Source organism: Cordyceps fumosorosea (assembly GCF_001636725.1).
Source record: "Cordyceps fumosorosea ARSEF 2679 chromosome Unknown scaffold_1, whole genome shotgun sequence".
NCBI classification, from domain to species: domain Eukaryota; kingdom Fungi; phylum Ascomycota; class Sordariomycetes; order Hypocreales; family Cordycipitaceae; genus Cordyceps; species Cordyceps fumosorosea.
In genome coordinates, this window is record NW_017387301.1 from 1045487 (window position 1) to 1060858 (window position 15372).

Genomic DNA, 15372 nt, shown 5'->3' on the forward strand with positions numbered 1-15372 from the left:
AAAGAAAAAAAAAAAAAAAAAAAAAAAAAAAAGGACGATAATAAATGGGGGGTATCGGTTTTCTTTTTCCGTACTCGTTTTATTTTCTTTGCGTGCCACAGACCGGACATGTTTCTGGCATCGTCGGGCGTGTTTCATCGGAGGGTGAGACAAGCACTCTGGCTAGCCTAGCTTGGGCTGGCCTGGCATGCCGCCCTTGTGGGAAGAAGAGGTGATGAGGGATGTTGCCTTTTTCTCTTGGTCTCTTGACCCATGAATTCTTTCATCGATATAAAGCTGTGGGCCCGGGAGTTGAGAAGAGGGTATGGGCGAGCGAGAGCAAAGTAGCAGAGAGGCTCGAGGTGGGTGGTGATTGGCAATCTGGACGGGTAGGCCGGCGTCTTGGTTCGCGGTCCCGCGGTCCCGCCTCGCGGTCTCGCGGTCTCGCTATTCACTTGATGGCTACCCTACTGGTGAGGCGGCATGTCGACGGCGCGAGACTGGCAAGAGACGGATGAGAAACCAACTCTCCCCAACGTGGTGGTCGAGCATTCCGGGGGAGGAGGACGAGGGGACGAGAGTTGTCGAGGGAGGGGTGTGTATCCGCAGGGGGGGGTGGAGCGAGAAGACGGAGGGCCAGGTTGTACTAGTTAATAATAAGCGATGACTGTGCGAAGCGTTGGAGAGTGAGTGCGATGGTTTTGGGCCAAGAAATGGATGAGGATGGTGGGTGGTGAATCTTGATGGGTGATTGGTACTGGATTGTTTGATGTTGTCGATGCAGATGGGAGACGCGTGCGGATGTGCGTGCGTGTGCCAGGCACAGACGAGAGAAGCAAACGGCGGGCGGACGGCGTCCAATTCAGGCAGGAGGTTTTCTTGTGACAGGTGCCGACAGCTTGGCGGGAGGTAGAGTGGTGAACGTGGTGAGGCGGGAGGGCTCGGTGTCTGCGTTTGATAGAGAGGTACATGCCTTACCTAGCCAGATCCCAGATACCTCGGCAAGTTGCTGCTGAATTTGACATCACCAACACAGCCAGCAATTAATTGCAATTGGAACGACTCTGAAAGTTTATTGGTAGCTAACCTGCTAACGTTAGTAGTCACTTCCTGATAGATTGATTTCAGGTATCCACCCCCCTGCAGGAGCCCGCCCTGGCGCCACGATGGCCTTGCAGCGGCGCCCAACTCTATCACTCTATCACCATCGGCATTGTGTGCCTGGCATCCGGAGGGCATTGCCTCAACCAAGTAATGAGCCAAGTGCGTGGGTTTCCGTTACAAATAACCCCATCTGCATAAGTACTGCATAAAAGCATCACTCATGTTAACGTTAGCATAATGTTAGCATAACGTTAGCATGAACGAGACCCAAAAATAGCCAAACCAAAAGAAGAGAAGAAAGAATGAAGAAGAGAAGGAGGAATCCCTAATAATACAATAAATAAAAATAGCCATGGGCCAGCCAGTGCGTGGGCTCCTTGTTTCCTCTCCCGTCCCCCACTTGACACTCGTCTGATCTTTTTGCTGCTCAGAACCCAACCTCCCCCTTCTTACAAAAACCCAGTGCCAGGCACAGATTATACCTTGCCGATAAACTATATTCCTAGGCAATCCCCTCCTGCCAAGGGGCGGCGCGCGCATCCGTCTGTGCTTGTCCTGGTTCACACAGTTACTGAATTTGAGACTTGTCTTGTCCCTCTCTTCTCCTATCAAATTCGGTACCAACCTTGCGCACATCTCTGACCCTGCCTCATCGACAAACCCTCTTGCCTCCTTTCTTTTTTTGGCCCTTCCCGGCTCCCCGTTGCACAATCACGTTGCACCACCTGGAGCCGCGGCCGGGTGCGACCAAAACCGTTGCCACCGTACGAGTGCAAACAAGACGACAGGACCTTTGGTGCATTTCCCGCAACTGTCATGCTATTCATTCCCTCTTTTTTTTTTCTTTTTTTTTTTTTTTCGCTTTCCTTTATCCATCTTGAATAGTCTCTAATGCCATGTTCCTATGCCTTTATTTCCTTTTTTTCGTAGTTGATCATCAAATGCATCTCACCATACATGATCACGTACAGATTGGTTTTGTTTCACTGGCCCTCTGCAGGGTTCAATCGTACCGCATAATCAAAACATCTCACCACCGTCAATTCGCATGTGCTGCGCTCTGTACACACTGGCAACTGTCCGACCTCCCTCCTACACCTCCAGTCTGTGCTTTTGCCGCACACCATACAAAGGTCCATGCATCCCCATGCTCCTCGTCCCCGCCTCCCCTGCAATGTACCAGCCTTTGTCCCTCTCGAACAATGCCGCCGAGAAACTTTTCCCTTTGTGCAACTGTGATACCGCCTCTGTCAGTTTCGACGTAGGAAGAAAAAAGTTTGATGGCTCGCTTCCCGTTGTGCGACTTCCGCCGCTTGTTCCAGACTTGACTCGACCCAATGCTGTGGCACGTCGCGAGGCAGCAGAAACTTGACATAAAAATGAAAACAAAAATCGTCATGGGAGGGATTCTGCCTAGCCTGAGAAAAACATGGCCGCGGATATCATCTGCCGAAAAGCAATGCCTTGATCAAATGCATCCTCGTGGTCTACATGGGTGCAAGGTACAGGGTGCCAGCACGTATCTTATTATTAGCATCTCCTCGGCCAGGGACCACAAGCACGTTAGTACGACATCTCCTCTGCATCAGTCGGACTCAAGGGTGCACCGTGATAAACTGCCGTCTACTTGAACATCGTGGTTAGCTTCGAATACCGCGCAATTTTGACGTGGATATTGCACCACTAACAGTATAATCACATTGCTCGGGTCTTGCCACGTCAAGCACATCACATTATTAGTCATGTAGTACATATGCGTGCATGCACAAATGCATGCATTGATGGACGGTCTACGTTCGGACACGTTGATAAAGCAAACGACGACTTCTTCGTCCAAAAACTTAACTCAAGTATTTCAGATGGACAACCACGTTCTCAGCCCCTAATTTTTGGCCCCGATATGTTCCTCTTCCCATTTCCTGGGAAACCACAAAACATCATCCATCTGTAAACCATAATTCTTTTCATTCATCTAGTAGCTGCCGCAGCCCTCCACCTGCTCGGCGTGGAACGAACGCAGGATGGAATCGGTATCGTCGATTGCCAGAGGACGAATGTCCGCTAGCTGCTTAATCTTGGCGGTACTATAAACGTCTGTTAGCATCCTTTCCTCTCCTCTGCACCGACGTAGGTTAGCAACAGGCACGTCCACATACACTTCCTTGACTTGCTCGTCCGACATCTTGAGGCCGAGCTGATCAACACGAGACTTGACGGCATTCCAGCCGGTGATGCGACTACTAATCGACACGTAGCGGCTCAGGCCAAAGTCTTCGGGGTTGATGATTTCGTACGTCGACGGGTTGTTGAGAATGGCCTTGGCGTGGATGCCAGCCTTGTGGGTAAACGCGCAGAAGCCGGTGACGGGGTTGTTGAAAGGAATATTCTGCAAAATAAAGAAAAAAAATTAAGTGGTTAGCACGCGACCGTAAGCTCAGGGATTTCAAGGAAATCTTACAATTTGCACGGCGTCGGCTACCAGCGTCTCAAGAGCCTTAAGCTCCTTGAGGTTATACTTGGACTTGACGTAGTCGGGCGCGGTGACAACCATGCGCGCAATGAAGGCGCCGAGAGGAGTGATTCCATTACGCTCACCTAACATCTATATTAGCATTGATTTATCCGTCGTCTTCCCTTATCCGCGTGTAACTTGCCAATTCCGAGAACTGAAGTATCAACATGAGTGGCACCAGCCTCGAGGGCAGCGTGAGCGTTGGCAACGGCGCATCCTAACATGGTTAGCTCATAACTGCAATTCGAATCAATTATGCTGTAGCAGTATACCGGTATCGTCGTGGAAATGAGTCTCGATATCGCATTGCACGACACCTATAAACTGAATCAGTACAGTTTACCTTCATCATAGCTCCGCTTTATTGACTCACCACGCAGGGTACGCACGAGATCGTAGACCATTCTGGGAGTGGCTCCGCCGCTATTAAATCTAGTTAGAAAAATGCAGCTCTTATTATAGATAAAGAAATTATTAATAGAAGTCGATATAGCAAGAAGCAACTCACACAGTGTCCGCAATACCGACACGCTGGACGCCGGCGGTATCGACGGCCTTGTAGAGAGATAGCAAATCGACGAGGTCGGAGCGGAACGAGTCCTCGGACGAGAACCGGACCTGTACGCCCTCACTGGAGGAGAAGAGAGACGCGTCAGCTCAGAGACTGTAAAATCGCGACGAGTCGCAGTGGTAACATACCCCTTGAGGTACTCGATGACCTCGAGGGCCGTCTTCTGGACGTAGGTCATGCTCTTGCCGTGGGAGAATTCACGGAGAAAGCTGGAAGTTCCAATGACGAGATCGACGCCATCTACACCAGTGCTGGATCTGTTAGCCTCAAGTGTGTCTCTTCTGCTCGACAAACTCACGCTACAGCGGCCTTGGCATCCTCCATGTTGAGGCGAACATCTGTAGAAGAAAAGAAGAGAAGAGGTATTAGATCCGTTTCGAGGAAGGCGGCGACTTGTGTGTTTCAAGAACATACGGGTAAGGATCTTGGCCTGCCGTCGAGAATCTAGTCTTAGCAAAATCGGACGCATGTGCGGTTGTATTGGGGGGGCGAGGACGTACCTTGAGACCAAGGCTGCAGATAGTCCTGCAGTCCTTGAATGACTGCTCCGAGGCGACGGGCGAGGTCAGCTCAATAAAGTCGACACCAAAGGAATCAAGAGCCTTGGCACTATGTTTTTCAAAAGCAAATTAACAATCATCTACAAACTTGACGACTTCTCCGCACAGTCGGGGTTGAGGCCGTACATCTTGACCTTGGTCTCAGTGTCGAAGAATGCATTGGCAAACTGCTCGCCCTCGCGCAGGGTGGACTCGATAATCTTGAAGTTGGCGACATTGGAGAGGTAGTCTTGAACAGATTGGTAGGGGGAGCTGGCGGAGCGACTTCGGACAGGATGTTGTTGACCGTTTGTGCCATTGGTGGCGGACATGGTTGCAAGATGTAGGGAGTGTGTGCGTGGGAGATGATTGTCGTTGATGTCGGGTATCGACGTGTTCAATCTCTTGGGGAGAGAAGGCAAAGATAAAAAGAAGAAGAGTCTCGACGTTTTGTACCCATGCCACGCATACCCCCGATCACCTCAAGACACGCACCAGGCCGCTTGTTTCGCTCGCAGTAAAGCTGGCCGGACCAGTCATCGGCGCCCTCGTCCACACCCATTGCAAAACGTACGTCAAATCCAGCTGGCAACAAAGCTGAATGCACCCCGATGCTGGCTCCTCGATTGAGGCAGAAGCTAACTGGCTCCTTCAAAGCCAGCCGCCAGCCAGCGCTGCAACGTCCCACGGCACTACCCTGCCGGGGGGCTGACGTTGCGTGCGAGATGCAGCTGCTGCTGTCATCTCATTGTAGACCGTGTATGCAGCAGCCGTAGATCGAGCTCAGGTAAGGTATCTTTGACTTTTTTTTCTAGCACAAGCGCAGGGTAGCTAGTAGGCGTATCGATTTGCGTCGGGTCTCCTGTCGGCCCGCTCCCCGGATATCGCGACAGCCGATGGACGAACGGTGCCAGGTACCTGATCACATGCTGTGCCAGATCCTAGCCGCTATCTACTTCGCTGTATTTATATGCGGCGCTCGGCCGCTGAGCGGTGGTGAAGAGTCAGCTCCATGCCATGAGGCTTTCCGGGGTCAAACGGCAAGTAGTAGAATTGCGCCGGCTGCAGGATCCGTCACTGTGCATGTGTGGAAGGGACTGCGCACGCACTGTAACTACGGATAGTTAATCTGCCCAGTGGCATTCAACAAGAGGGCCACGCAACCTGCCCTTTTAGGAAGCGCAGATCTCGGCAGACGAGGGCTGCTTCATTAACATGGGGAATTAGGAACCGAGGACTGCTGATTTATGACCAGAATTAATCGGAAGAAAAAGGCACTTCCCCGCCGCTAACTTGCCTCCAAAGTAGGTACCCTACACACTGGGCTGCAGGTTACCGGACAAACTATGCCCTCGTCGAGATGCCTAACTCGTCATTGGCGGATGATTAAAGGCAATGCTACGATGCTTAAGGCTATACAAAGTTTCATCTCAAAATAAGTGCAAATTGAGTTATGTGGTGGCCAGCCTTTGTATGCAGCCATTATTGAAGCTGTCAGCAAGCCAAGTAAGTGGCTGACCTGTTAGTAAAGGATATGAGCTTACTGCGTTGCATTGTGAAACAGGCATGCATTAAACTTGCCAGCTCGACAGACCGTATCTATTAGCCAAGATCATTCCAGCATGGGCATACTTCGCGGCGGTGCATTTGTCGATTCCTTGATTTTGGTCGTCCATGTATCCACAGCAACCTCGTCGGACGAGGGACGCAAGTCAGCAGCGGTTTTATTTCCTTAAAAAACAGATACTGGCAAGAGAAGCACAATAAAAGAAAAGCGGCTCATTCTTCGAATTTTTTTTTTCAGTCGACCAAAAATCTGGACTGATCTATTCGTGATGCCTGCCAATGTAGATCTGCACCCCAAGGCAAAGAAGCCATCAAAGGGAAACTGTCGTAAAAAAATAAGATGAAACAGGGCAACGAACAACGCAAAGCCAATCAAATGTAGACGCCGGCAAGGGGCCGCGACTAGGGGCATTTCTGGAGCCCTTTTTTGAACCCCTGACCCAAAACCAACAAACGTCATAGTCTGGATGGTCCCTGGAAAACGAACTTCGTGTCCTGGGTGACAAAGTAGCGTGTACAGCGGCGTGATCGTTAGGTTGCACACGACTTTTTCGTAGTCGACGGGCGTCTCTGCCTTGCGTCTGTTTCAACACGTTTTTATCCTTCTACGACGCGTTTCCTGTACGGAAAATTCTTGTCATTTTAATACACTTGCATCTTGCGAAAACCCATGGTCAACTGCACAGTCGCGCCGCCCGTGGCGCCCAGCGAGCCTGGTGTCGCCGGCACAGGCGTACGTCCTTCCAAACCCCCCCCTCCCTCCTTCCCTTCCATTTAAAGAAATCTTCTAACCTCCTTCAGATCCTCCTCTCATTCATGATCACCGCCGTGCTCGCCCTCGCCCTCTCCGCCAGCGTCGTCGCCGCCCAGGTCCGCGGCCGCCCCGCCTCCGCCAGCACCGTCCAGCGGAAGCTCCTCAACGGCCTCAGCGACTCGCAGATCGTCCAGGGCATCGGCATCCAGTCCGTCGCGCTCGCCAAGATGCAGACCCTCGTACCGTACCACTTCTTCCTCGTCTGGATGCTCTCGCTGCTGTCCATGGCCACGCACAACGCCGCGCTGCTCGCGCTCGCCCGCGACTACCGCCGCGGCTGGGTCCTGCGCTGGCTGCGCCAGCTCCTCATGCTCGCCAACCTCGTCCTCTCCTGCGTCTCCGGCGTATTTGTCCTGCAGGTCGTCTCCCGCGGCATGTCCGTCTCCACGCTCCCCGTCGCCTGCGTCTGGGACGGCGATGCGGCGTTCGGGAAGCCGCCCGGCGCGGCCGGCGCGCTCTCGTACGTCGGCACCATCGCCGTGATTGTCGGCAACGTGGCCACGTTTGGCCTTGCCACGTGGTATCTGCACAGCCGGGCGCAGCGCTGGTACAAGATGGTCCAGGTGGTCGGGCTGCTCGCCATGACGGCCGTCGCGGTCGGTGCGGCGGTCCGTGTCGTCCTGCTCTCGTCAGCGTTTGGCAAGCCGTCGGTCGCGCTGGCGGACGAGAACGAAAAGGAATGGAGCTTCGGCCAGTTGCTGTCCATGCTGATGCTGGTGATGCCCCTCATCTCGGCAGTTGAGATTTATGGAGGCGACGTCCACGTGGCGCCGGTCGAGGAGGACGCGAGCCCGCTGTTCGTCAACGAGTTGCAGGCGCACCCACGCAACCAGTTCCAGCCGAACCCGTTCTTTGGTTCCGAGACAAACTTGTTTAAGAAGTGAAGTCCCTGGTATTGAGTCGAAGGATCACGGTGAATTCTCGTCATCTTAAAAACAGGGAATAGACTGACAGCGGCGGAGGAATGCATCGTTTCTAGAGGCGTTTTGGGAGCGTATTTAAAAACATAGCTTTTATTCTTTTTTTCATAATTTGATCACGAATTTCACATTTATCAATAGCTTCCACAGCTGCCAAATAGTGAGTGTTCGTTCTGCCTTCTTCTTGGCGGCATCCAACATTCTGGTCTAATGCTCCGATAAAAGCGGCGGCGCAAAGGTGTTGGCGACTGGCATGCGGCAGATCCCACCGGCACTCGGGGGATACTGACAAATACTTGAAGGAGATATTCTCTCTTCTCTCAATCCTCAGGTCTGACACCATTTTGACGGCGACGGCAGTAGTAGGTCTCGTGGTTGAGAATAAGGCTGTCCTGCGTCGTTTCTCGCTTTTTGCGACACCTGGCAGCAGGTCTCGGCCCTCGTGATGGAGACATAGCGTAGACACATGCTCGCCGATGGCCGAGTCGAAGTCTCCAGCTACCGACACACTTTCACAGTTTACAAGGGTGAGAGCCAAGTATTATCGATGTCATTGAAAAATGTCGCGTATGAGGAAGTTGTTGCTCTTCGAATGAGATGAATGCACATTACAAGGTCCACTGATCGAGTGCAAATAGCCCGACGAACACGTTTTTAAGTGTCTCACAGTAAACCACTCAGAGACCGGGCGAAACAAGTAACCGAGTGCCTGGTAATATGGATAGTGACTCTGAGTACAAGACAGAGCGGCACACTGCAGCTTGAATGGCATTATTGCCACCATTTTATATATCCTGTATGGTAAAATGTCCTTTTATAAGGCTGATTATAGAATAACACACTTGACCGGCAAACCACACGGCCCCTCCTTGGGCTCCTTTTCTTTCCTTGTGGTGGCCGGCTCCTGCCTCGCCGCAGCCCCGTTAGCACGCTGGCTACCGGCACCAGCCACCGGTCCGTTCCTCCGCTGCCCCTCGGCTTCACTGCCATGCATTCAAGCTCCCTTGACCGCGTTGTAGAAGGCCTCGCCCTGGATGGTGGCGATCTCGAGCTCCTTGGCCGAGGGCTGGCGCGAGCCGTCGGCGCCGGAGAAGGTGCCGGCGCCCCAGGGCGAGCCGCCGTGGACCTCGCTCAGGTCGGCGATCTGCGCGAAGGACTTGGCGTAGCCGAGCGGGACGAACTGAATGCCATGGTGGGTGAGGGTGGACATGGCTGCAAGCGCGGTCGACTCCTGGCCGCCGCCGAGGGTGCCGGTGGAGATGAAGAGGCCGGCCTTTTTGCCCCAGTAGCCACCCGAGGCCCAGATCTGACCTGTCTTGTCCCAAAAGGTCTGTCAAGGGGTTAGTTCTCGCGCGTCCTCAGGGTCATCGATGTCTGGGGGGGGGGGGCGGGAAAGTTGCCGTAACGGGTCGGGATGCCGAGCAGGAAGCCGTCGTACTCGAGGAGCTGCTTGGGGTCCTCAAGGACGGTGACGTTGGTGGGCTTGGGCGGCGCGTGCATCTTGTCGAGGACGTCCTGGGGGAGTGTCTCGGGGATCTGGAGGAGGTCGGCGGTGCCGCCGGCCTTTTCGATGCCACGCTTCTCGGCATCAGCCAGCTGCTTGATGTGGCCGTACATCGAGTACTGGGGAGAGCAGGTCAGCGGGGTGGACCATGGGAGGCAGTTTTCTTGAATTTAGAGTAGAGTTGAAGCTTCGATTGAGCGCCAGCAGGTAGGTAAGTAGCTCCAGAGCTAACATATCGGACGGAAGAGGGGCAGCGCGGGAGATAGCTACACCTCGATGCGGGAGCTCGGTGAAGCGGGACAACGTACGTAGATAATCGCAATCTTGACCATCTTTGCGGTGTTGTTTTTGAAAAGGTAATGTGAAGGAGTAGAGAAGAAGATATTTACACAATCTAGTTGCAGAATGCGGATGGAAGAGGGAGGGAGCCTAGGACAGCTATGGCGGGCGGTGGAGCTCTTATACTTTGGCCAGCCTGAGCCAGTGCAAGCTGCCGAATGCAGCCAGTGTTAGCCACGTAGGAGAGGCTTCTTTCTATTTGGGACAAGAGCGTAATTGCATCTCCACCCTGTCGCAGCATTTGTGATGATTGCTAAGTATCATAGGTTCAGACGGCGCTGCTTCCAGGTACCAGCAAGGCGGGGCAGCCAGGAGCAAGCCGCCGTACAGCCCATCGATGGCGTAAATGAATCGCTGTGGTGACCAATTCAGACCCTGCTCACTTCCAGGCAAACATGAATGCTTCGTACACAGGGCCTGGGGACTTGGGCAGTAGAAGTTGCTTCATCACATTTCCCGTCGATTACATGAATCTGACCAACCGATGCCCCCCCACCATGCAGCTTGCGCAACCTGTTCGGGCTGGTACATGTCACTTTGTTGGGGTTTGGCGGGGTTTCGAGGTACCACTGCAGTACAGAGTTAGGGGTGGGTGGGGTCGCTGACCGAACCACGTCAGTTTGTGAGCACCGAGTCCAGATTATCTAAAGCTTGCATAAGCCATCCGCCATCATCAGCACCATGAGTACCGAAGTTGACCAGGGCGCTTATACGGAGTGAAATATGTTGTTAGCTTATAAATAATAAAAATACCACGAGTCGTCGTCACATAACAAGTGGGAAGTCGCATCGAACCAGGTCTTGTCATCGTGTACCACCAAATCCTTTTTACCTTACGACTTTCGCCGTAGTCTCATGCTTGTCTAGATGTATGCTCAGCAACAAGACAAAGGAAACGCTGGCCCATTAAAAAAAGAAAAAAGAAAAATTCGCCCGAAATTATCCAATGCAAAAAGAAGCTCGCCAATAGAAAAGAGAAATCCGTACATCGTTACATCATGCCCGGCCTGTCGTGTCAATGCGGGTGCCGCTCAATCACAATCTGCGGCACCGGCCGTCTGGAACTGGGAGACTGTTGTTGTGACCGGGCCGCTTCTGCGGCTACCTGCAACTCGCCAGACGGCGATTGCGGGTTGCTTACGCTACCGCGCGCAGTGTAGCCCGGCGGCAAAGTCGCATGCGGGTGCGCCTCCTCGTAGCCCGGTGGCGGCGGCCGTTCCTCCCCGCCAAAGTCCAGCGGCACCTCGACCAGCTCGGGGCTGGGTCCCGCGAACGGCGAATCACTGCCGCCAGTGACCACTCGCCCTAAAGTTGAAGTCTCGCGTGAGTACGCCGGCGAGGGCAGCCCGCTACCGCCATCGTTGTCGGCGCTCACCAGAGAGCTCACACTCGCGTTACGGTCGTGTCGCGCCTCGGACTGGGCTGCTGTCGCCTCCCCGGCAATACTAGCGGCGTCGGCGAGCAGACCCATACGCTCGCTGTCGTTGCTACGTGCGCGAACGCGACTGCCATCGTGCCTCGCGACGCCGAGGTCGCCGTACGAGACGGTCGATACCGACCGTACACGCTGCCCCTGTGCACGGGTAGCGTCCTGCCGCAGCTCGTTGATGGTCTCGCTGCTTGCAAGCGCCGCCTCGCGCGCGGCGCGAGCACGCTCCCTAATGTCCGCCAGCGCCGCGTGGTCGTTACGCGCTCGCGCCTCCTCGCGCTCTGCTCGGCGCTGCTCCCTCTCGAGGATCTGCTGCCTTCGCAGGGCACGAATCTGGTACAGCGCCTCCATCTCCTCGTCTCGCAGCGCTTCCTCTTGCTCCTCGGTCGGCAGGTCCACGATGACGTCGACGCCGTCGCGGTCACCCGCCCGCCCCAGCACCTGCTCATTGTTCGACGCCTCGGCGCGGTAGGCAGGGAGCGTCATGACGGAGCGCACCGACGTGTGCCTATCCACGCCGTCGCCGCTACGGCCACCGGTCGTTTGCGCTTGTGGTGGTACCGCGACGTGGGCGGCGGCCGGTGCTAGCTCCGTCGTATCCTCGGCCGTCGCTGTGGATTCGTATCCTTGCGTGCGGAACTGCTTGAGTTTTCGTCGCTTGGTGCAGCAGGCCATGACGGCGATAAGGATGGCCACGACGACAAACAGGCCGAGGGCGCCACCTACGGCGATCTGGATAATTCGATTGTGGTTAGCAAAAGCTCAGCTCCAAGCCGCCCGGCCTGCAACAGGCAGACGGCCAATGCCGGCCATGGGATAATTCTTTCACGAAGCTCAGGTAGAAAACGTACCGCAGCACTGGATACATCTCGTCGGACAAGTCTTCGGGTCTGGATGAGGGCCTCCGCGTCAGCCGTTGCGTCCGGCCGGGGCCAGGTTCGGAGGTGCATGGTGAAGGACTAGCTCGGAGCTTGTCGGTCCTAGAAGCTCAGAGATTTGGCTTGGACGGAACAAGTCGCAGCCCCAATTCTTTATCAATAATGTTGGACAATCGAAATAGGATGGAACAAAAATGGATGATGATGAAATGGCAAACCATCGCCAGCCACAAACTACACACCGCAGACTGCAGGCGCCAAGGGTTACTAAGCCTCGCAGGCAGGCTGGCTGTTGTCTGCGGCTTGGCCTGGGAAGCCTCGTTGCTTCGCCTTGATGGCGGTCCTAGGCGTTTCGTGAGGCGCTTGGGGGCTGGTCGAAGGCGCTGGTAGGTTAGTAGTTGATAGAGAGGCTGTCAGTCGAAGCTAATAATACCCAAGGTGGGTGGTTACCGACTTGTTGGCCCCGTCCCCCGTTGTTGCTTCTGCATGGAAGGCGTTTATGGTCTCTACCTTAGGTAGTTAACTATAACTACCCAGAGTGGGTGGCACTATGTACCTATTTGGGCCCCTGCTAGGTATCTCACCAATCCTTTGGAGAGGTGAGAACTTATAGCTAATATTTCTAGGTGAGATAGCTAAGATGGTTGAGATAACTATTTACTTGAGATAGGCGAGAAACCTGAGACTCTGATTAGGAGATGAGATACTACCCTACTGACAGTAGCTAGTTAGTACAACATGGTTAAATCTGCGGCAGCCTGGTTGGTGGGGTCACGCCAACTGGCCGCCCTCAACGCGTGCGACCGACTCTTTGTCGCGTCCCGCCTTCTTCCTCCCTCCCAATCCACGATCACCTACATAGCAACCGCTAAGCATTCACGGAGAGCTGCAGTTCCTATAATCGACGACCCCCTTCCTTCCTCCCGCCCCCCCCCGACTTCTGCTTTTCTCTTCTTCTCAGATTTCGCAACCTGCACCACGCCCGCACACCGTTCTCGCCTAGCACTATCCCCCGCCTAACTTGACGACTGACCTCACCGAAACATACACTCCGCATCCCTCCCGCCGACACACCACGAATCATCCTCTATCGGTTGCGAATTTCTCATCTTCAGTCCCTTGCCCAGCATGTCTGTCGTATCGCTCCTCGGTGTCAAGGTTGTTAACAACCCGGCCAAGATCACCGACAAGTACGAGTTTGAGATTACCTTTGAATGCCTTGAGCAGCTTGAGAAGGGTGTGTTTCCGCGACCCTGACGCTTGGTTCCGCAAATTCTCACGTATTTTGACAGATCTCGAGTGGAAGCTGACCTATGTCGGATCTGCTCAATCGTATGTCGCCGTTTCTCGCTACTCGCGACTTCCTAGACTAACGCCGCAATTTCCAGTGACCAATATGACCAAGAGCTCGATTCACTCCTCGTCGGCCCAGTTCCTATTGGCGTAAACAAGTTCATCTTCGAGGCTGACGCGCCCGATACGTCACGAATCCCCGACGCGGATATCATTGGTGTCACCGTCGTGCTCCTGACTTGCGCCTACGATGGCCGGGAGTTTGTCCGTGTCGGGTACTATGTCAATAACGAATACGATTCGCCGGAGCTCATTGCTGAGCCCCCCGCGAAGCCCATAATCGAGCGCGTGAAGCGCAATGTGCTGGCTGAGAAGCCCAGGGTGACTCGGTTCGCCATCAAGTGGTACGCGATCTAGCTCTTTTGTATGAAATACGAGACATGTGTTAATAGGATTTTAGGGACTCGGAGGCCTCTGCTCCTGCTGAGTTTCCTCCGGAACAGCCCGAGGCTGACCTCGTAGCCGACGAGGAGGAATATGGCGCTGAAGAGGCCGCCGAGGAGGCCGAAGTTGAGGCTGAAGCCGAAGCCGAAGGCAGCGAGAAGGTTGTTGCCGCTCCGGGTGAGGATATAGAGATGGGAGATGGCGACCAAGAAGCCGTGAGCCCCGCCGAAGACGATGAGGATGCTGCTTCGGAGGACGGCAGCGTTGACCTAGAGGGCGAGAGTGAGGACGAGCTCGAGGAGGAAGTTGTTGATGGCGAGGGTGAGGGAGAGGCTGAGGAGCATGGAGATCCTGCTATGGATGTGGATGCCGAAATGTCTGGTCATGCGGCTAGTGCTAAGCCTGTGAGCACTGCTTCCTAAACGAGATGAATGGCGTGTGTTAATTCCATGGCAGGCGTAATGATACTGCTGCAAATGAGCAGGCCGCCGCCCACACTTGCTTTTACGATGGCGTTGTCTAGGGAGGTAACGAAGCTGCCGTTACCATATAGGGGCTATGATATAGGTATGCCGGGGGGTACTTTAAAAACGGAAGTATACTACAAAACGACCAGACTCAGCAACTTTTGATTAGACTATTTTCATTTGTTTATGAATCTGGCTGCTACAACATGCGCCTCGTGAAAATAATGCATGAGTTGACGTCGAAGCTAAGGAAGCCGGAAAGGAGACAGCCTGTTACAGGTGCCCATATCTTGAGATGCCTGATAAGTGCACTCTACAGACGTCAACGGGGTGGCTAGCAACAGGCGATCCCACTTTGCAAAGTATGATGGATATCTAGTCATTGAAGAATTAAAAGGACATCCCGGGCATAGATTTTCTCTGCGTTGCTTATCGTACACGCCATGTTGTAGATCATTTCAACGGACAAAATAAAAGCTATATAGCAAGACAAAAAGAGATACAAGACAGGAACATAGAAGTGCAGAGTCGATACACCAGATACATCTTCAGAACAAACAGAAAAAGAAGAAGAAACGGCAAAGCATCGTGAAATAAAACCCGTTGTCCCCCAAGAAAAAGAAACACATGGTACTGATCGCATCCGCCACTCGTCATCATCATATGGGCAGTGACCGTACGCCGTGTGGTGTGGAATCACGTATCCAAAGAAACACCCTCCCTACTCGCAGACCAGCCGGGCGTGTAGTGATTGCGTATGTGTCTTCAGTGTCTGCACTATTCTTTGTGCAACGTTTCGTGGCTCTGCCCACCTTCGAGTCGTACCGGGTCAAGGGCCCAAGCATGTATGCTTGGACGAAAGCGGTCCACGCACCGACAGCCAGTGTCGATATGTAAACAGCCGAATATTAAGAACTCGAGTTCAAAAGTACCGCGCTTCGGTTGCACGGCCTTGCGCAGAAAAGCAAACAAAATCTCGGCGTCGGTCCATCAATAAACATAATGAGCCGGCG

General features: G+C 53.8%; 5 protein-coding genes across 5 annotated transcripts; 2 read left to right on the forward strand and 3 right to left on the reverse strand.

Annotated features, from left to right (window-relative positions):
• Positions 1 to 3055: 3055 nt before the first annotated feature.
• ISF_00348 (homocitrate synthase) lies at positions 3056 to 5037 on the reverse strand (the record flags this gene model as incomplete). The annotated part of the gene is made up of 12 exons (XM_018843955.1): positions 3056 to 3167; positions 3240 to 3469; positions 3542 to 3685; positions 3751 to 3812; positions 3868 to 3912; positions 3969 to 4018; positions 4104 to 4226; positions 4295 to 4417; positions 4465 to 4504; positions 4581 to 4596; positions 4667 to 4775; positions 4820 to 5037. The coding sequence occupies 12 exons, from the start codon at positions 5035 to 5037 to the stop codon at positions 3056 to 3058; spliced, it is 1272 nt and encodes a 423-aa protein (XP_018708405.1).
• A 1904-nt stretch (positions 5038 to 6941) lies between these two features.
• Positions 6942 to 7969, forward strand: ISF_00349 (hypothetical protein; the record flags this gene model as incomplete). Its single annotated transcript, XM_018843956.1, has 2 exons — positions 6942 to 7004; positions 7073 to 7969. The coding sequence occupies 2 exons, from the start codon at positions 6942 to 6944 to the stop codon at positions 7967 to 7969; spliced, it is 960 nt and encodes a 319-aa protein (XP_018708406.1).
• A 1030-nt stretch (positions 7970 to 8999) lies between these two features.
• On the reverse strand, positions 9000 to 9841 carry ISF_00350 (minor allergen Alt a 7; the record flags this gene model as incomplete). Its single annotated transcript, XM_018843957.1, has 3 exons — positions 9000 to 9316; positions 9412 to 9628; positions 9818 to 9841. 3 exons carry the CDS (start codon positions 9839 to 9841, stop codon positions 9000 to 9002), a joined length of 558 nt encoding a protein of 185 aa, XP_018708407.1.
• Positions 9842 to 10863: 1022 nt separating this feature from the next.
• ISF_00351 (hypothetical protein) lies at positions 10864 to 12227 on the reverse strand (the record flags this gene model as incomplete). The annotated part of the gene is made up of 2 exons (XM_018843958.1): positions 10864 to 12009; positions 12129 to 12227. The coding sequence occupies 2 exons, from the start codon at positions 12225 to 12227 to the stop codon at positions 10864 to 10866; spliced, it is 1245 nt and encodes a 414-aa protein (XP_018708408.1).
• Positions 12228 to 13283: 1056 nt separating this feature from the next.
• ISF_00352 (Histone deposition protein Asf1) lies at positions 13284 to 14314 on the forward strand (the record flags this gene model as incomplete). The annotated part of the gene is made up of 4 exons (XM_018843959.1): positions 13284 to 13392; positions 13448 to 13487; positions 13544 to 13852; positions 13909 to 14314. The coding sequence occupies 4 exons, from the start codon at positions 13284 to 13286 to the stop codon at positions 14312 to 14314; spliced, it is 864 nt and encodes a 287-aa protein (XP_018708409.1).
• Between the last annotated feature and the right edge of the window lie 1058 nt (positions 14315 to 15372).